Source organism: Rhipicephalus sanguineus, chromosome 6 (genome assembly GCF_013339695.2).
Source record: "Rhipicephalus sanguineus isolate Rsan-2018 chromosome 6, BIME_Rsan_1.4, whole genome shotgun sequence".
Classification (NCBI taxonomy): domain Eukaryota; kingdom Metazoa; phylum Arthropoda; class Arachnida; order Ixodida; family Ixodidae; genus Rhipicephalus; species Rhipicephalus sanguineus.
The window spans coordinates 162469007-162489368 of record NC_051181.1 but is presented as its reverse complement, the minus strand read 5'-3'; the positions used below and the strand labels follow the sequence as shown (position 1 = coordinate 162489368).

Sequence of the window (20362 nt, the reverse complement as noted above, 5' to 3'; positions counted from 1 at the left end):
ATTGTGAAACATTCTACTTTGCTATATAGACGCGCGTCACCGATGACCATAGGTCGGCAAACTCACTCATGAGTCGACTCACTCAGACTCAGATCGAGCCGTGAGTCTGAGTTTGAGTGAGTCCGGTTGAGAAAAAATTTAGTGAGTATGAGTCCGAGTGAGTCCGGTTCAGGAAAATTTTGGTGAGTCTGAGTCCGAGTGAGCCCTAAGCGTAAAATACATTTCTTGAGGGAGACTGAGTGAGCTCCACACTTTTTTGCCGAGCTATGGTTTTATCTACACAACTTCAGCATTATTATCAGCCTTATGTCGGTTCACATTTATACTCCCGTCGACTCGCACATACTTCAAAGCACTAGGGTTCATACGCCAGCTCAATATTTATTAATAAGGGCGAGAGTTACGAAAAGGGGAGGGGAAGGAGCAGATTGACCTTCCCCACGCAAACTCCTTCGCAGAAAGTTCTTGATAAAAATAAAAAACATCTCGTGTGAGTCACCTCTTTCAATAAAAATTTCTTTACTGGATTGCAACCACTGATAACTCGTATCTGAAGGTACGAGATGAAAAGGCGCCAAGTAGAGCACCAATTATGCGAGATATTGGTGTTAAAGAGCATTGACACCATGGTCGAAAAGGCCAATTATACGCTAACGGACTCATGAGTCGACTCACTCAGACTCGGATAGAGCCGTGAGTCTGAGTCTGAGTGAGTCCGAGTGAGTATTATTTTTGTGAGTTTGAGTCCGAGTGAGTTCGGCTGACAAAATTTTCAGTAATGTGAGTCCGAGTGAGTCCGCTTGAGGAAAATTTTGGTAAGTGTGAGTCCGAGTGAGCCCTAAGCGTAAAATATATTTCTTCGGTGAGTCTGAGTGAGCTCCACACTTTTTCGTCGACCTATGCCGATGACAAAGAGCACAGCCGCTTTCACGTTCGTCTCAGCAATTCATAGAATCGCTCCACCATAACGTGCTCACTGTCATTTATTTGAGGCCATGTGCGAGTACAAATTAAAGGTTATGATGATGGGGGAGGAGGAAACCACTCAATACGGGCGGTACTAGATTTCTAACGGCGAAGCTGTTAAGGCTAGCCGTAATTTGTGCGGCCTACGCAAAAACCATCATCATCAAAAACGAGTATGTGCCACAGAAATTGCGTAAATCCCACTACTCACCACTGGTCCGCTAAAAATGAAGAAGGAAGCTATCGTCATCAAACGGGCATGCGGAAAGAAGCCAAGCCAAAGAGTGAACTCGACAAGCTGCCGGCCCACTCTACCGACAACGTAGCTTACAACCAAGTTCTGCCTAGCTACAACTAGGATATAGAAGCAGCCCGTAGATCTGTGAGAGGTGCGAATGCTGGGTTTCAGCGCGAGGTTCTGTCTCTGGAGTTTGAACATCCGTGTCGTGCCTGTGGTTTAACTCGAACCTCTATGCGCTGAGAATCAACGTATAAACAACCTAGCATCACCTAGCTAAAGCCTAGCAACGACCTATAAGCAGCCTAGAAACAACCTGCATCATCTAGCTAAGGTCTAGAAACAACCTAAAAAAAACATTCTTCAGATTTCGTCCAGTTCCGCTTCTTCAAGCCTCGCGCGGCTTAGTGCATGCTTCGCCATTTCTTTTATTGCGATAGCAATTATATGGACAGGGTCGGCTGGTTTTTGCCGTCGCCGCCGTCATGCACCGTATATGTATATATATATAAAGTCCCAAAGAACAATAATTGAGAAAAATGCTTCCGAAGCGCGGAATCGAACCAGCGACCTCTCGCTCCGCAGCGCGTGGCGCTAACTACTACGCCACAAAGCGCAGATCCTTCAGGTAGCTAACGGCGAGTGTTATATACACACCCTTTACCGCTGGCAGGACTCAGAGACGACAGGCGCTTATAAGCGTTTCTTCATTACCAGCGAGATGGCACGAGGAGTGCAACGGGCGCATTTAAAAGTCGTCGGCCAGCTCGCTCACTTTGCGCAGGGATAACCTTGCCCTTCCGCTGTCTGCTCTCGCGGTAGTTGCTGCCGGGGGTAGATGTTTCTGCAGCGCAGCAGCGCGTCCATCACGGGCCGCTTTTCTTGCTATCGCATTCATTGCTTCGCCCTTGCGGCGAAACTGTGACTTTTTTTATAGGAGCCAACTGCGTGTTTTCAATAACGCCTTTGCAATACTTTTGTTCTTGCTACTGGGTGCAAGTTTAGCTGATTATATGTGAATAATTGCACGCCCCGCGAAGTTTAATTAATACACATTGACCTTGTTATCACGAACAACAATAATACCTTATCGTGTTTTCACTCGTCAAGTTATGAATCTTCCAGCCTTTCAATGATTTCAAAACGCACTCTGTTCCCAAGAGCTGAAATGACCCGCCACCAGACAACTTGGACAAATCTTAAGTTAGAATTCCTCGAGAGAGTGCATCTTTCATGTATGGAATATTCGTTCTTGAAGAGTAACGAATAAACAGTTCGCTCGTAGATACTCAAGTAGCCTTCGTCTTTCATCTTTTAAGATGGTCGTTTGCGTACTTTTACAAAGAGTGGATCCGGTGCTTTTGAATTGTTGACATATCATATAAATACGATGCCGCACTTTGGCGCTTCCAGGCATTCCTAGAATTCCTCTGGGGATCTGGCAACATGGTGGGATCGGCTATTGGTGGCGCTCTAATTGATGTGAGTGCACCATTCTTTTGCTTTCGATAGTCTTATGTCACAGCGCAGAGATCACAAATCGCTAGCAGGGGCTAGATCATTTTACGTGTTTTTAATTATTTAAATGCCTTATGCAAGCTTTAAAATTCTAAACTATATATGAATGTGCTACGTCATTATCTAGCACTTGTGAACAAGAATTTGTGTATTTGCATAAAAAAAGCAAACATGCATATTTGTTGAGGACGGAATGTAAAACTTCATGAATTCAAGTGAAGATAACGTGTTCAAAATGTTGATAAGACTTGTAAGTATAAAAATAAAACGGGTACGAATAAAACGGCCAAGCTGCAATGCAAGTAAAGAAATGGTAATAAATACCTTTTTTTTTTGCTGTCCATGCTAAAACTGCATTCAATTTTTGTTAATGTATTTAATAATGCGTTTGAGCTGCAATTTGTGCAAAATTATTCCGACTACTTAGCAACTGTCTTGACATCAGTTCCGTAATTATTTGCTAACAATGATAGTTTTAGCAGACTACATCTCGTCTTTTAAATTTATATACAGTTGTATTGCGTTTCTTGTTTCGCCACGCGTTTCCCGTTTATTCAGTCTTAAAACTGGTGCAGAATTTACTTGAATTATCTTAAAGAATTAGGAATATTGTCGTATTTGTAGTATCATTGGCACACAACTGCTTGCAATGTGTCCAGTGTGATGAGTTTGCGCTTGTTATAAGTACAACAGACTTGAACGTAATGTTTATTCTCTGTCTATGGTTACTATGTCAATCATAGTTAACACCACACTCTCTTCATTGCAGGCATGGGCTTACCCACTACCGTTCTTCGTGTTAGGAGCCATTACGATGCTTTCATTTCCTGTAATAGCAAGATTTAGCTCCAAGCTCAATCAATACTCAGGTAAGCCCCGTGAAGTCACACTTAGAAGGCCAAGTACGGAAACCAACTAAGTAATCATTCCGCAACCTTCGATAATTTCGTTCGCAATGTGATTATACTCGGAGATCGCCTCGAGAGTGACACTGACACGTCGACTGGCTGTGGACGACTTGAAGGCTTTTTTTTTTTTTTTACTGTCACGTACGTTGCAAGGGTAGCATTTATGCGCAAGTCTGTTGACCGATTTGCCGTTAATGAGAAACCATATTTATCGAGGGCGCAGTATGCGTAGAACGGCAAGGTAAGCGCCAAAGCAGCAACGACGAATATGTCACGTGCTGCGGAGCTACGCCGGTGTCTTTTAGGCTGCTTACACTGTGTTAAGGCGAAAGCCTTCAGTGGCTTGTTGCGCAGTGACCTTGAGGAAAAGCGGCGTCCGATGAGAGATAAAAAAAAAACCACATGGCCCTTCTCCGTGCGGGCGGTGCATGGAGAGGAAACGGCCTGTCGTTGCGTCATCATGACGTCACAATGATTACGTCACAGATGGTCAAAATTCGTGACGTCATGTTGCAATCGACTGAGAACGTCCAGGTAATCTAATGCGTGTCTCCCACAGTATGGTTTGTTATATCCTCCAAGAAGTCTGGTCCCCGATGCTATAAACTAATGCCCTACCCAGAGTGCAGCACGCTTTCGAGTTCAAGTGTTACAGAGCGTGTAACATATGCTGTCGAAACAAATTTTTTTTCTGCCGTCCGCCTCGGTGGTACCGTAGTTACGGCACTCGGCTGTTGACCCGAACGTCGTGGCTTCGATCCCGACCTCGGAGGTCGCAATTCAATGGAGGCGAAATGCTAGAGGACCTGTGTCCCGTGCGATGTCAGTGCGTGTTAAAGAATACCGAATAGTCTAAGTTTCCGGAGCATGTCCACTACGGAGATGCCTCAAAATCGTATCATGGCTTTGACACGTAAAACCCCACAAATTACTATTGTTTCCTGCAGTAGTGTATAGCGTAGCGATCTTTGTTTTCTAGAGGAAGAACATGCCGATTCGTCTACGGAAAAAGGCAGCCAGAGCAGGAGTTACTACTGGCTTCTCATTGATCCCGTATTCCTCGCCGACATGGTGACACTCATGATGAGCTGGGTCATTCTGGGATTCAACGAGCCCACGCTGGAACCCAGCCTAGAAGACGTCAGTATTCAAGAGTCCAATGATTAACGCTTTCTTTTTTTTTTTTTCGAGCTCGGCGGAAATAGGATATTCCGTCGGGCCATTTTTATTATATTTATTATTGCAGCCTAATTTGTAGCTGCGTGAACTTTTCTGTTGCGTGAACACTTAAATTGTAGTGCTGAGATTGAGTATGTGAATGTCCATTCACACGCTCATTTGTCTAGTTTTGTGATTTTTGAAAATTTTACGACAACTACTGTGACAGAGAAGAAGAGGATTAGTTGGCGTCACGCATACGTCCCGACTTCTCCTTAAATAAATCTATTTAAAAAAAAAAAGAGAGACCCTGTCAGAATGAATTGGTAGTACACAGATATAGAAAAAGCGCGCAAGAAATATTTAATATGTATATACAAGCATAGCTAACATATATTATCGATCACATAAAATGGAGTTCAGCACCGTTATCGAAGCTTACGCTCGTTATGACACTGTCTTTTATGTACACTGCAGATCTCACGGATTCAAACGCGGCATCGACTGGTATGCGTGATATCTTAAAATAACCACGTCATGTCACTATGGTCGCTAAAAGTATTGTGGGCTCTGACGTAAGTGTTCGAGTCTATCACACCGATATGACGTGAACTGAAGACGGTGGAAGCGAAAGTACGTGCATTACTCAACCCTAAATTGTCGCGCCTCAATCCGCGAGCGCTGTACACCGTCCGCTAAACTCACCACCTCATCACTCCTGTGTAGTGTAACGGTTTTATCATGGGCACACACTCAAAAACCACAGTATCGAAGGGGCTTGCAACCTTCTTTCATTGTTTTTTCAGTTCAACCTCAGTGGCACTATACTGGGCAGTGTGTACACGGTTCAATTCGCCAGTTATTCCTTGGGTGGCTTCATTGCCGGTGCCTTCTCTCATTATGAGGTATGTAAACCCCACAAAGCAGCACATGAAACTTACTCAAGTTCGTGACAAAACGTTACCCCGATGTACTATTTACACCTCTGTTCATACACTGTCCGCCAAGCATGCTTATGCTGCGTGTAAAGTGACCTTACGGTGGAGTAGGTGTCCGTGGGAGGGTGTGCGTGCTACGAAGTGGGTGTGAGTGTGTGTGACTTTGTGTATAGCTTGTTTCCATATCCTAAACACCGCAATATTAGAACTTCCGGTCGGCGTCATATTGTCAAGTGATCATGTGACCTGAGTCATGTCACCCTACCAGAAACGTCACGTATGACGTGACGCCACCATCTGTACAATTTGAATGCAAAGGCTGGCGTTGCAGAAGCATCGCTGTTTTGCCGCTGTCAGAGGTTCGCCCGTGCCTCTAGGGAGGGCCAATAACGCACGCCGTGCCGCTTCGCGGTAATCACTATTTTTGCCAGCATCGCTACTGCTAGAACCAGAGTCAACAGCGACGTGCCGCTCTACCACTGACGTCTTGCGTGACTGTATCTGCTCAGGTTACGTGACCCTATTTCCTTGTGTAATTTTATCAAACAATAACGTCGTGATATATTTTATTTCATGTTCATTTTGTGTGTATGTCCTTTAATTCTATATTTATTATCGTGGAAACTTTTTCTTGCGTTAGGTATTTCTTACGTGTTGGGATTTAAGCTAACCTACTTCAACGTCGGCAGATACAACTTATTCTTCATAGGCTGAAATTAAATTCGCACGCTTTCTTTCTACTCGGGGCCTGAATAAAGTTTATACTCACTCTCACTCGCACGATTCATGCATGTCTACAATTTTGTATCAAATTCTGTTTTTCTAGTGTTTTCTCTCGCTCTTAGTGTCTGCGAAGACTTTTGGTGCTTTGTTATACCATGCAGTTTTTTTCTTATCAGTTGTTTTGAGTGTTTGTCTATAATTCCGGGACAGCAGACCCGTCAGCAGCCGATGTTCCCATGCGGTCGCATTTAATAACGCATGCATTTTGTTGTTTTTCAGTTGGAGAATTTCTACGGCATGGTGGGCCAGCTGTTTACCATAGTGGCGTATCTTGTTATAGGACCTGCGCCATTCCTGCCTTTTACTCGGTAAATCCTGTCGGCAAAGTATTACGCGTTATCGTTTAGAATACAAGACACTAATCTCAATGCTTCAGCATACAATGAAAAAACTTCTTTGCACATGGCCTTTATAAATGTTTTAGTTTGAAAGGCTAGAAGTGTCAGCTGACTGTGGCGACTTATTGTTGCCCAAAAGCTGCCATGGTGGCCCTGTGTTTACGGTCCTCGGCTGCTGAACCGAAAGACACGGGTTCGATCCCGGCCGTGGCTGTCGCATTCTGATGGAGGCGAAACGCAAGAGGCCCTTGTAGTGCGCGACGTCAGCACAGGTTAAAGAACCCCGGGTGGTCGAAATTCATGCGGAACTTTCCACTACGGCGTGCCTCATAGCCTTAATCGCTTTGGGACATTAACTCTTATAAAACCAAACAAAACTTATTGTCGCACAAATTGAAAAGAAGAAACTGGCAGGAAGTTCACAATGCCTGCGATTTACGTGCGCGCGTTCTTACGTATACGTTCCTGCTATACTCTAAGAAAAAAAAAAGAGTAATTTGACTGTTATTTTTGTGAGTGCTGACTTGCCACGTATATGAGTCTCTTTAAATAGACGCGTGAACTCTCTTTCGAGATCATTATACTGTCCCGGGGTCGTGACGTTGACGAAGGAAGCAGTCGGCGTGTCCAAGATGAAACTCTTTATTTGGCCGAACGTGTGGCAGGGAAACGGAAAGTCAAACTACAAGCAATACGCACTGTAGACTGATCGCGGCGAGCAGAGCGTACACCGTCGCGGCAAAGTGCGTCGGCATTTATACATGCGGCATCGAAAATTCGAGCCTTATCGCTGGTGGCCGCATTAGTTCGAGAATAAACTCTGTTGTTCGCGTTTGCGCGCTAAAGCCTAACAGATGATCCTAAAGTAATCTCGAAAGTTTCCAGACATTCTGGCACGGTTTGCGCAAGGCAGCAGCTGCACGCGCAATGGGACGGTAACAGAAAACATAGAAAGAAAGGAGCGTGTGTGGCAATCTCTCCTCGGAGAGTCGTGTGACCCACGAGAGAGTTAACGTGTCTCTTTAAAGAGCGCCGTATGCGTAGCAAGTCACGACTCGCCGAAAAGAGTAGCACATGCTCTTTGTTTTCTTCGAGTGTATAGCAATGGCTACGAGCTTTCAGAGATGCCCCGCCTTGATTTATGCTCTCTCTGTACTCACTTTAACAGTCACTGCACCTCTCAGAGACTTGCTAAAACACACTTATACCTCTTTAAGGCTCCTAGTTAACTTTAACCATAAAAACCTGACTTTATTAACTGCATTTAAAGCCGGGATGCAGTAGCATAATTCGTGTTATTCTCCTTGTTTTTCAGATTACCTGTGAGTTCTCGGAAACTATAGGGTTTTTCATTAAGGGTGGGTCGATCTTGAAATGTAATAAAACAGGCTGTGTGAGAGGTATTAACGAAATTCTTTTTTTTTTATTTGAACGGCCCATGTATGCCATTATGTATGGAATATAACATCGTTCAAATGTCCGCCATCGTTTCTAACGGTGGCACGCATCCGAGTGGTACAATATTAAGTGACTATACCACATAGATCCAGTTGAATTTGAGCGATGGCCTGGGTCGTGTTGCACTTTAAGGGCATCGGTCGATTGCGGCTTATTGGTATAGACCTGCCACTTCAGGAAACCCCATAAGAAAAAGTCTAGCTGGGTCAAATCGCACGATCTTGGTAGGCAATTCAGGTCACACCTGCGAGAGCCTCCATTCCCTCAAATCGTTCATGCACAATGGCCATCTTTACGTCCGCTGAGTGACAAGTAGCGACGTCCTGCATGAACCACATCTCATCTACGTCCATATCGTTAAATTTCGGTCAAAATAAATCGGTGATCATCATTCCGTAGCGCTCGCCGTTGATGGCGATGGCCTCACCGACGTCGTTCTTAAAAAAGGTATGAACCAATGGCGCTGCCGGCCCGAAATCTGAACCAAACAGCAAGTTTTCTGGATGGATCGCCACCTGGTGAACCTCGTGTGGGCTGGCGTCGTCTCATATATGGCAATTTTGCTTAACATAACCATTCATCCAAAAATGTGCCTCCTCACTAGACATGGTTTTTTGGGGCGACATTTGCACGAACGAACCATAATTTTGATAATGAAATTTCATCATTTGGATGTGTTGCTCAACCGTGTAACATGTTAATTTGTAATCAGTGACTGAATAACAAACATATTAGACAGACGCTACCAAGACAACAAGGACGCCACTGATTGCCAACATCGACCCGCCCTTAATGGAAAACCCTCGAAAAGTTATTTTTAAATTCTCTATCTTGAAAAACCTCTTGTTTTTTTTTTCTTTTTTACAGGACGCTAGCACTCGTTTATATTTCGCAAGTTTTCACCGGTCTGGGAATGTCAGCTCAGTTTGTCTGCGGATATTGCCACGGACTGAAACGTGCTGTGTAAGTCCCTTCTCGCCAAGAAACCGGTGAATTTCATTGTGGTATGGTTGCGTTCTGCGCATGGCTGACTATATATGGCGAAGCCTTCTGAAAATCATCGCAGTGTTGGAGATCAGCGCTCTGTTTTCTCTTCTGTTCCATCTGGCGTTCTAGAGCTCTTACTAAACCTTGTTATTGTTCTTTCTTTTTTTACAGACAACGTGGTTACCCCGACAACTTGCGCACAAATGGATTTCTTTCAAGTACAGTGCTCACATTTGCAGTATTCGGGTGAGTTATAAATAATTCTGGGCCAACACACTCCGACTGTACCCAAAGCAATACGGCCGATTACATGCGTATTTGAAAAATATGATTCTTGTAAACACCAGGGAGAGAAGGACTGACTTCAGGGACACAGAATATACATGGACAGCTTTTTTTTTTTTCTGCAGAAAATTGTTTACCACTTGGCCCACGTGCCCTGTGAGGGGGGCGGGAGGAGGCTTCTCTCCGCCTCACGACCGATGACGAAATGGACAAAAAATTGATAAATCTAAGCCAGTTCCAGCCCAAGTGAAAGCTGTACAATCTGCGGAGCATTGAATCGCGTGTGTTTTTCTTGTGTTTATCTTGTGTTTAGCTGTCCTGTTTTGTTCTTTTGTGTTCTTTTCTTGCGTTTATCTGCTCTTTTCGTGTGATTATGTGATATTTTATATAATTTTCTGTTCTTGTGATTATCTGATTTCTTTTGAGATTATCTATTTTCTGTTCCACGGTCTCTTTTCTACTCTATGTTGCTCTGAACCAGCGCCCTCTAGATTATTTTCAGGCCTGCTCACTACTTCGGGCATGGCCTCTGACGTCAGTCATTTTTGACCCTCGCCTCCTGCCGAGTAGACGTACGCATGCATGCTCACGCCGTTCGAGAGAGCAGGATTGCTAAGCCTGACGAAGCCTGCCGTGGTATAGGCTCCGTACAGTCGAGTTTTTCAGTGCGACTGCAGCGCCAGAACGCATAACCTAGCGGATAAAAAACGCAATAATGAGACGGGGTTGCTCAAAATGGAACGCGATGTGCGCGTCTCCCTCTCTGAATGAGTGGGCGGACTGCGGCCGGGATACACGGGGGACGCGTTCGCGCGTCTGTTTTCTGCGTGCCCCTAACGGCCAATGCCAGCGAACTTGGGACGGGCCAGTGCGAGCAACGCAGCTCTCTGGTGTTTCTTTTGGCGTCTGCTTGGAGACCGTGGTCTGCGTTTGTGAAGTGCTGCGTGGTGATGTGATCTGCTTCGTTCACGGAATGTTTTACACCTGCAAGCTCTCCCAATGAAGCAGTGCTGTGGGCCCAAGTGTCGCCGATATTGGCGATGTACCGAAGGTTCCAGTGGTTTCATTCTCCCAAGGCAACCAAAAAGAGAAATGAGAGCGTGCCGTTAATCGGGATGACATCGATATGCATTCTCTCCGTGATTCAAAGGTATGTGTAGTCTATACTACCTGCTTTTCAGATGTTTTAAAGGCACCACCTCTAACACGTTCAGTTATTTCGATAAAATAATGTCGTGTGCAGTGCTGAATTGTTAGCGTAAGCCTTGACATAAGGCACTTTTCGCCGAGCGTGGCAGACGCTCACCCCCGCGATGACGTAGCGTCTCTAGAGAGTGCATAGATTTCCCGTTTTTGACGAGCGCGTCTTGCCGAGACGCGGTGAGCTTGGCTGCAAAACGACGGCGAAACGAAGTAGACGCACCTTCATGCTCCAATCAAGCGACTTCACAAGCGGTGCGAGAGATGCGTTTTGCGTTCTGCTGCTCGCACCCCGAACTCATAAAAATGGAGCAATAAGCGCGCGTGGCAGTATATTCTCAGAACAGGCGTTTTTTTTCCTTCAGGGTCGGTAAACATTTCGCTATTTGCGCGTAGCACCGCGGGCTTCTTTTGACTGAGAAATGCTAAGGAGTGTCGGTGCGTGGCGTCGTGCATCTGTTTTGTACATAGTATTTCTTAACGGTGCTTCGGCCACTTTTTGCGGTATTATAATTATGCGCCAGTCTCGCCAGCACCTTCACCTAATTTGTTTCCTTGAAATGTGTACTGCTGCAAGTCAGCCGAATTGGGATGCCTGTGGACACCTCATAGATTTTGTTGTTTTGTAACTGAGCAAATAAGGAGCACAGTGCAGCGGAAAGCCTGTGATAAACCGCTTTCTTAAATGGTTTTCAGGTGTGTGAGCTCGATTTCAAGCCAGAACAGTTAAGGACGACTACCAAGTACACCGATCCAAGAACCGGCAGGACAGCAGTAGCTCCTATGGGGGCTACTCGGCTGACTCTGGACCTCTGGACGCAGTGCCGACAATTTTTCTCGGTTTACCAAATGAACGCACCTTGGCCACCTTGCAACCAAATCCTGCCAGTCGCGTTACTCGGTATACGGAGACTTGGCACGTACCTTGTCCTCGCACAAACTATGGATTTGAAACACTACGTTACCGCCTTCCAAGTGTGATGAACAAATGGAAACTAACAATTGATAATCTGCGTATATTGTCTAAAACTGAAATGTTTAATCGGATGTGCTGATTGTGTTGTGGATGAATGTTGGGTGATTTCTGTGATGGTTATTCAGTTTTATTCTTTCATACATTGCTTTGTTATGAATATTTTTGTATGTATTTCAGAGTTGTCATTCTATTATTTGCTGTCATGGGCCACATGCGTGTTTCTTTTTGTATTGTCGCTTTCCGCTGCCTGTAATTTTTGTAATTTTTGTAAATTTGTAGTTTAGATTTTTCTGGGTGAAGGGGCCAGTCAAGCTGTGAAATGCAGCTTTTTTCCCTTCGCACCAAACCACGTATACAGTGTATTTTCGTGTACTTGTCACGTGGTTAAATAAACTCAAACTCAATAGGAACAGTTTCTGCGCATCTTATGGACAGTGTGACATGTGTGCGCGTGTGTGTGTGTGTGTAAATAATGAAGTATGAATCAAAGTTACCTTATTTATTTCGTCACTTTTCGGGGCCATCAACCTTTGCATTTATAAATCGGTCACATTTTCGATAGCGCACAATCTTTTCTTACTTTTAAGTGGAATAATAAGTCGCTTACAGACCAATCACCAAAGACTTAAGCTAGCGCCAATCCCGACGCAAAAGGCAAAATAAAGCTGAACAGTTACGCATGTAAAACTAGCCGCGAACGCTATATCTTTTCATAGGAGACGATAGTGGCAATGGCTTCACTGTCTCCCGCGCGTTCGCTGGCTCGGTCAAGACGCGTGACGTCACGGCGGCAGTGAGCAGGCCTGAATTTTTTTTCTAGGTGGCATTGTCTGAACGCGGTTCGTCTACCTCCCGAAGCTGGCGTTTCGCCTTCGCTTCTCACTTCTGTGGATGCGTCTCTGCCTCCTGACGCTGGCATTTCGCTGTCGCTCCGCTGGCTCGGACAGGCGACAACGACGTTCCAAACGTTCAGCCTGCTCGGTTTATGTGTATCGCACACTGGAGACGCCAACGCGAGGCATGAGACGCCGACAGGGCGAACCCTTAAACTGCTCCGCCGTTACAAGAAGTGAGACGGCACAGCTGCGCTCACGCGCACACGCGGCAGTGCTTGCCTTGTGGTAGTGTGTCGACACTGCTGTGCTATGACCTACAGAACACTGCTGGAAACAGAAGGTGAAACGCCGAGAGACGGCGGAGCGCGATCGCGCCCAGAAAAAAATAAAGAAGGTTAACGAAATGGAGAGGCGTTGACAGCTGCCACGCGAATTCACATAGCAAGAGCGGGACAGGGAATCGGGGCAGTCTGCAATCGCTCAGGGCGGAGAAACGAGCGGGCAGGCGTCTACAGCGGAAGCGCGAATCCAGCTTCGCTGGTTATCCGGCCCCGTACGAATGTTGCGGCAGCACGAAATTTTTTCAGGAATGCATCCGAGTATTTTCCTGGTAAAATAAACTGAATCGAGTGCCAGAACACAGCAAGGAGTGATGGTGAAATGCTTTGTGGGAGTACAGGGCATTGTGGTGCATTAGACAGTTCCACTTCACATGAAGGGATATATATATATATATATATATATATATATATATATATATATATATATATATATATATATATATATATATACACACGCACAGGGCGTGCCTTCGCTCGCTGCACAGGCGGTACTGAGGATGCGCTCCGCGAGTGTTCTTTCTTAGTTGTCATGACTGCAGGTTAATGCCTGTCCCTAATGACTCTGAAATGGTCTCAAACGCCCTCCTTCAATATGTCTTGGAAGTAAACTCTCTTGTGTGTGTGTGTGTGTGTGTGTGTGTGTGTGTGTGTGTGTGTGTGTTGTGTGTGTGTGTGTGTGCGCGCGCGCGCGCACGCTTTAATTCTTGTACACAACGCTTCAATCAGGGAGTCATAGTATTCACCACTTACGCACCGCAGCTTTTTAGAGCAACACTTGTCAAACCTTTTAAGTTTCAAACCTTCGGTTAACATTGTCATGCATAAAAGTGTTGCATATTTCTATAGTACATTCATTGTCATAAAAATAATATTTCGAATGTTTATATCTTTTTTGTTGATCCCACGAATACCGTGCAGGGCGATGGTGACGCCTCCAGTTGCCGGCTACGTTGTCGAGTTGTACGGCTACAGGAAAGGCAGCATGCTTATGTTTGGACTACTGGTTATATGGGTAAGTCGATTCGTACTCAATGCGGTCATTTGGGCGCCTCTGCCATAACTTAGTTTCTGGGGTTTAAAGTCCCACGGCGACTCAGGCTATGAGAGACGGCGTATAGTGATGGGAGCCTGGTAATTTCGACCACCTAAGATTCTTTAACGTGCATTCACATCGCACAGTACACGATCCTCCAGCATTTCGCCTCCGTCAAAATGACCGCCGCGGTCGGGATCGCACCCGCGTCTTTCTGATCAGCGACCGAGCACCATAACCACCGGGCCACTACAGCGGCGTGGCCAGAACTTTGTTTCGGCTTCATACTTGCTTGAAGCCAAAGGCAACGCATACGTCCTTGCCGACACTGCAGAGATCCGTGCCGATATACTCGAAAGGATAGCTTCAGAGGCTAGTCCAGCACCCAAGCAATACATCCCCCCCCCCCCCCACACACAAACACACAATTGCACAAATGCTCAGCTCTGTTATGTCATGTCGGTTCTTGGGCTCAATAACAGCACGTGATACAAAGCTAAAGATAAGGCGTCAGCAGTACTAAGTGGAGGAAGAGAAGCACGAGAAAACAAACAACTTTCGCTAGTGCAGCCCTGTGTCCGTATACAGGCTCATCATTCTCGTCCTTCGTCCTGCTTCACTGCCAGTAATGTTGGTCATAAATAGCTCGCTTGAGTGATGAAAAGAAAACTAAGCGCTAAATGTACTTCAGTACTGAAAGCAATATAGCAGTATACACTGAAGGAGTGAAATTATCCGTCGCACTCGGGAAGGCAATAGAACTCATGGGGTCCCTTAGGCATTCGCATAAGACGACTTGAAGGTGAAGTCCATCCAGTGTGGCTGTGTTACTGTCGATTTATATCAAGCGAACGCCGCAAAGCTCGCGCAGTCAGCGTGGTATAGTTTGCTTCATTTCTCTCACGTCGGCTTTTCGTTCAAGGCGTGGTTGTGTGAATATCAATTTTTCAACTTCGAATAATGAAAACCAAGTCCTAATTAAATAGAATATTTTTGGCTGTTTTCTAATACGAGTAGTAAAACTAGTGACTTTATCAAAAAAAAAAAAAACTTTACCGATTTTTCTATTAGTGCATCACATTCTGCGATATTTATCAAAAGTGTACATGTACCAATTTTTCCTGCTCATTTCAGTACCGGTTACGAAGTGTTGTGATGTTCGAATATTTCGAACAGTAAAAGGACCTTGCGAATCGAATCGAATATTCAGTTTCGAACAGTACACTACTAGTTCCAGGTCATGTTGGCATGAAACATAAGGTTTTCGCCTTAATAACTGCTAATGGACCTTCCAACTTAGTCGAGTTGTTAAAACAGTACAAACAAAGCAGTCGCCGTGGCTAGCGGCCCCGCATGTGCATTTCTTGCATCATTGCCCGCTTTGTCACACAGCCTGCGGTGTGGGGTCCACCTGCCTTCATGTAGGTGCCACATCTGCATCTAACACCCGAAATCAATGAAGCGAGGCAGCGAGGCAGCGCGTATTCAGGCGCGTTATATGGATTGAGTTCTGTTGCCATAGCAACGCGCAGGTGGAACGGAGCGTTCTTTAACAGTATACATGCACGCTCGCAATATGTCGGATTGCACAGAAGCATTGTAGATTAGCTGTAGAAGCTTGAACCGTTGGGCTAATTGGTGTGACATTTGTAGGATGAAGAACGGACAATTTGCCGATCAATGATTACACCGACGAAAGGAACACAGGTACTGGTGCTGAGAGGAAACAGAATGAACTTTGGTTACAGGTTATACTTTCTTACGCCGGAATGAAAACATCGCCTGCGCTTGGGCATGGTTCGCCCAAGCTGCTGTGTTGGCCCGCCTTGACCACGGGCCTCTGTCGGAACAGTGAGCGCTATAATGCCGACCCGAACTGTCAACGCACTGGAAGTCAATTAAGCCCTTACTGAAACGTTTGCGTGGCAGTCGCCTATTGGATAGGCCATAGTACTCACGTTCCACAACTTTTTTTTTGTTTTCGCGCGCATGCTTTTTTCTCAATAACGTTTGCTGTCGGGCTAGTTTGTGCATAGCTTAACTTCAATTGATGGCGCAAATGTTAAGACAGGAACGTAGAAGACACGTAAGACACGGACAAGCGCTTGTCCGTGTCTTGCGCGTCATCTACGTTCCTGTCTTAACATTTGCGCCATCAGTTGAAGTTATGCTTTTTTTTCTCCGCTCTTATTTCCGTCTTTCTTTCCCCCTCCCCTTAGTGTAGGGTAGCAAACCGGAGGTTACAACTCTGGTTGCCCTTTCCCTCATTTTACATCTTTCTCTCTCTCCCGGAGTGCACAAGCTAAACCGCACTTATAAAGAACGTTCCTAAAATTCGGAAGGCGTAATGCAGCTAACCATATTCTCGGTGCAACGTATAGTGTTGCGCTGCTAAGCTGGGGGACACGGGTTCGATTCCCGGCAACAGGGGACCGCCTTTCGGTGGGGCCGAAATGCAAAGCTCACCCGTGTGCTTAGATTTGGGCGCACGCTAAAGAACACCAGGGGTCGAAATTAATCCTGAGTCCCCCCACTACAACGTGTCTCATAATCATACCATGGTTCTGGCAAGTAAAGCCGCGGAAATCGTTGTTATCACTGGCATTCAGACAGCGCTGAAAAGGGCGACCCACACAAAAAGAAGACGGAACAGAGCGCTGTGTCCTCTCCTGTTTATCCCGTTTTCAGCGCCGTTTGACTCGACGCTTACTCACTGCTGAAACAGCCGAAGCCCGCTAACAGCCAGTTAGTTAGCGTGGGCATTCGGATTTGACGGGCTTGTGTGAACGCCTCTCACTGGTGGTGCAGTCCCGCACGCGTCAGTGAGTTCGCCGCTCATTTCCTTCTTCCCCTGCCTCGTCTCTCACGTTTTTATTGTTTATATAGTGTATATAGCGTACATAGTATGTATAATATAATTAAATGGATATGATTACTCGCGTACACTCTCGACACCGTGCACACAGTGTTAGAATCACCCAAACGTATGTATGCTCGCAATAGCCTCTTGCCCCATTGCAAACCAATTCACTTCGGCTGCTGCCCTTCGGTATACAGTGTCTCCCCACCAACTCGGGCCAAGCTAACTAAAACAAAGGGTAAATAATTAAGATGCGACTGAAGGTATTTTGTTAATGGTGGTGTCGCACGCGCTAGCAAAGTTTTTGTCAACGCTTGGGCTATATTAGTGAAAATCATTGCCTAGACAGCAAGTTGCTTCCATAATTGTGGTAATTTCTACGTCTAACTCTGCATCGCCGTCGGAGACATCACGCTCAAAAATTTCCGGCCCATTGCATTATTCCTAATTACATTTAATTCCGTCCACGCCTCTCGCGAGCGCGATAGGCCTGCGGTAGTTATCCGTGATTCTGCTGCTATACATAAGAGACCTGGGCCCTCGTCAAGCTGCTGTGAAGGACTCTTTTTACCCAGGAGTCTCTCCGGTGTACTATATGCAAGATAATAGCCTGGCGAGTGAAAAAGAGTTCCATAATGTGCAAGAGTGTACTGTATCGAAGTAGATTGATTACTAACAGGGAAGCTTACTCGTGAAGAAATATCCAGCGCAGAATATGTAAGGGCTGGAACGCATACTTGCAAGCATATCATGACCGACAGCTTACCGCTGTCCTTAATGCGAAATCTGCGCAATCATTGCATTCAGCTGGTGCTCAAAGGGGTCCGAAATATGGAGGATAAAAAGAAAACTCTAATTTCGGGAATACGTGACGTGCGATGCAACGGAAACCTATAGACGTAGAATGAAGAGATAGGACAGCACAGGGGAAGGAAAATATGGAACTGTGCAGGCCACGTAGGGCAGACAACCGGAGGTCAGTTAGATTGACTGAACGGGCGCAAGGGTGTGGAAGTGCAGCCGAGGGTGGCAGAGGGTTAAGTGGAGTGATGAAGTCACAAAATCTACTGGCATAAAATGGAGCCAGCTTGCGCAAAACGGGGTAAATTGAAGATCATTGGCAGTCGTCTTCGTCCTCCTCGGCTCATAAACAAAAACTTTGGCGGCTGTTGTTGCTGCCGTTGCGCCACCGCCACGGAGTGTGTATTTGCAACTCAACAGCTCTGGGTCACGTGACCTGGGTCAACAGCTCTGGGTCACGTGACGTCACTGGTAGTGCGGCTGGGCTATTTCCCGTTAGGAAATGATGTTCGCGTCGCGGTCTACCCTGGATCTGGCATTATAGTGATGCTAGCAAAACAGTGAGAGCCACGCCCCTCGTCGCCTAGGTGGGGGAGGGCGAAGTCTGCCCCACACATTTACTCAGCCCGACCTGTCCGGTCATTTTTAAAGGCACACTAAAAAGAAAAGCGGTTTTTCTCGTAATAATAAATTACTGTTTCACAATTCTGAAATCGACACGCTTGCCGCGACAAAACGTTTGGCAAGCGAGAAAATGCGGGGGGGGGGGGGGCGATGCTACCTTGAAATTCCAGCACCAAACGCCGTGACGTCATAGATTTTGAAGGCGTCCGCTATGTCCTACGTAGTTCTTAATCGGTAAAAATGAAAGCAAGGGACCAAAGGCAGGCCATTGTGTGAGGCACACCATCGCTTAAGTTTCATTTTTTAACGGTGGAGCTGTTTGAGCTCGGAGAGACTCCGTTAGTCGCGTACAGAAATCATCATCATGAACCGGCACACGCGCTCTCTTCATCCTCTGCTTCATCTTCTGCTTCGCTCCCAGAACACGTGATCCGATCTGTTTGGCGTGAGATGAAGTAACTCTGATTAGCATGAGAATGAGTACAGAGAGAGAGAGAAAACTGCACTAGACAGAAAGAAAGAAAAAGAGAGAAAGAAATGGAAGAAAGACAAAGAGAGAGAGAAAAAGAGAGAAGCAAACAGAGACAAGAAAATGAGATAGAAAAACAGAGCAAGACTTCCTGTCTTGCTCTCGTAAGAAAGAGAGGGAATCAAAGAAAGATAAAGAAATAGAGGGAGAGAAAAAGAGATAGAAAGGGAGAGGAAGCGAGAAATAGAGAGAAAAAAAAGAAAGAGAAAATATAGAAAGAGCGAGAAAGAGAAAGAAATAGAGAGAAGAAAAGATATCAAAATAAACGGAGACAAAAATGTAATAGAATAAAAAGGGAGAAAGAGAGGGAGGAATACAGAGGAACAGGGAAGGCCGCCCCACTTCCCACTTCGTTCAGGCTCTGCATCACTAGTGCGAAGTTGCCTTCATTTTTTCCTTCATTGTGAAGCATGTTGTATTTTGGTCTCCACCAACCTGGGGTGTGTGTGGGGAGAAGGGGGGCGCTGCAATGACACTTTGCTCCCCCCCCCCCCAATGGGAAACCCTGCGCACGTGTACGGCCGAATGCTATCACTATGAGTGTATAGTATTTTTTATCAATACCTCATCATGGCCGACAAATAACATGATTCGTATTTTATAAAATATAAGTGTTTACTCAACCGAGCGTTATTTTACTTCTATCTCACCTTTCTGCTAAGACAGTCGTGAACAGCATCCTGCCTGTTCATGACTCACTAATTAACTATATAAATTTTCCTCATTTCAATTGTGTATTTCAATACAGTCACAATGGATAAGTCACGCCTGCTTCAGTACACTGCTGCTATGGTGCCACTTTTTATAGACTAGCCGAACAAACAGTATTATACTGCAGCTCCATTGATATTGCAGTGGGAACAAGCACCATAATTGAATACTAATGCTAAAGCTAAAGAGTGAATACATTATAAATCCAAACAATACCAAACAGTGAATGTTTTAGTCTGCTACCATGACCTTGTGATTATCGTCGCAAATTAATGCAGTTTGCTCCAGAAATGCGCCTGATAAATGGAACAACACTGCATCAGACGACTATTTTTTTCATCATACGGAGAAAAATAATACAACAAAGGTCGTGTAGGGACTAAAGTGTTGTTAGTAAAAAAAAGTGTTGTTAGTAAGCATTTTTCCTCTTTTTTTTTTTTTTTTTTTTACAGGCGCCTGCCACTATAGCTCTCTGGCTGCACTCTGTCTGCGGTGCGAATAAAGGAAACGTAGCGTCGAAAACTTCCTCGGCAGCTCTGAATCAAGCTGGAACCTCGACGACGGACATCTGAGTTCCTAGACCGCTGAATTCGTTGAACGCATTCTCTTCATTTGTTCCATCTGTATTAATAAATTACTTTTCCATCAACGAATCATGTCGTGGAATGAAGGGCGAAAAAGCAAGGAGCATTTTCTTCAATACCACTCGACATACACGGTGTCGTCATAGGTCTCAAAAAGTCAATAAAATCTGATGCTCGGAAAAGTCATAAACCAATATTTGACGTCTGACTCTAGATTGCGGCGTAAACCAAGCGAAACTGTGAAACTCACGCTTTGCCTGATTTGCCTGATGACATTACGAACTGTTAGA

General features: G+C 45.4%; 1 protein-coding gene across 2 annotated transcripts in view; it reads left to right on the top strand.

Moving 5' to 3' along the window:
• Nucleotides 1-20137, top strand: part of LOC119396950 (multidrug resistance protein MdtG) — a 43422-nt gene extending 23285 nt beyond the window's left edge. For both annotated transcript variants that reach the window (XM_037664346.2, XM_037664347.2), the window contains exons 6-14: nucleotides 2618-2686; nucleotides 3492-3591; nucleotides 4610-4770; nucleotides 5595-5693; nucleotides 6729-6817; nucleotides 9173-9268; nucleotides 9464-9538; nucleotides 13849-13942; nucleotides 19941-20137. In XM_037664346.2, the coding sequence (XP_037520274.1) occupies nucleotides 2618-2686; nucleotides 3492-3591; nucleotides 4610-4770; nucleotides 5595-5693; nucleotides 6729-6817; nucleotides 9173-9268; nucleotides 9464-9538; nucleotides 13849-13942; nucleotides 19941-20060 (903 nt within the window). In that variant the 3' untranslated portion in view covers nucleotides 20061-20137. The remainder of the gene's footprint in view (nucleotides 1-2617; nucleotides 2687-3491; nucleotides 3592-4609; nucleotides 4771-5594; nucleotides 5694-6728; nucleotides 6818-9172; nucleotides 9269-9463; nucleotides 9539-13848; nucleotides 13943-19940) is intronic.
• Nucleotides 20138-20362: the final 225 nt, after the last annotated feature.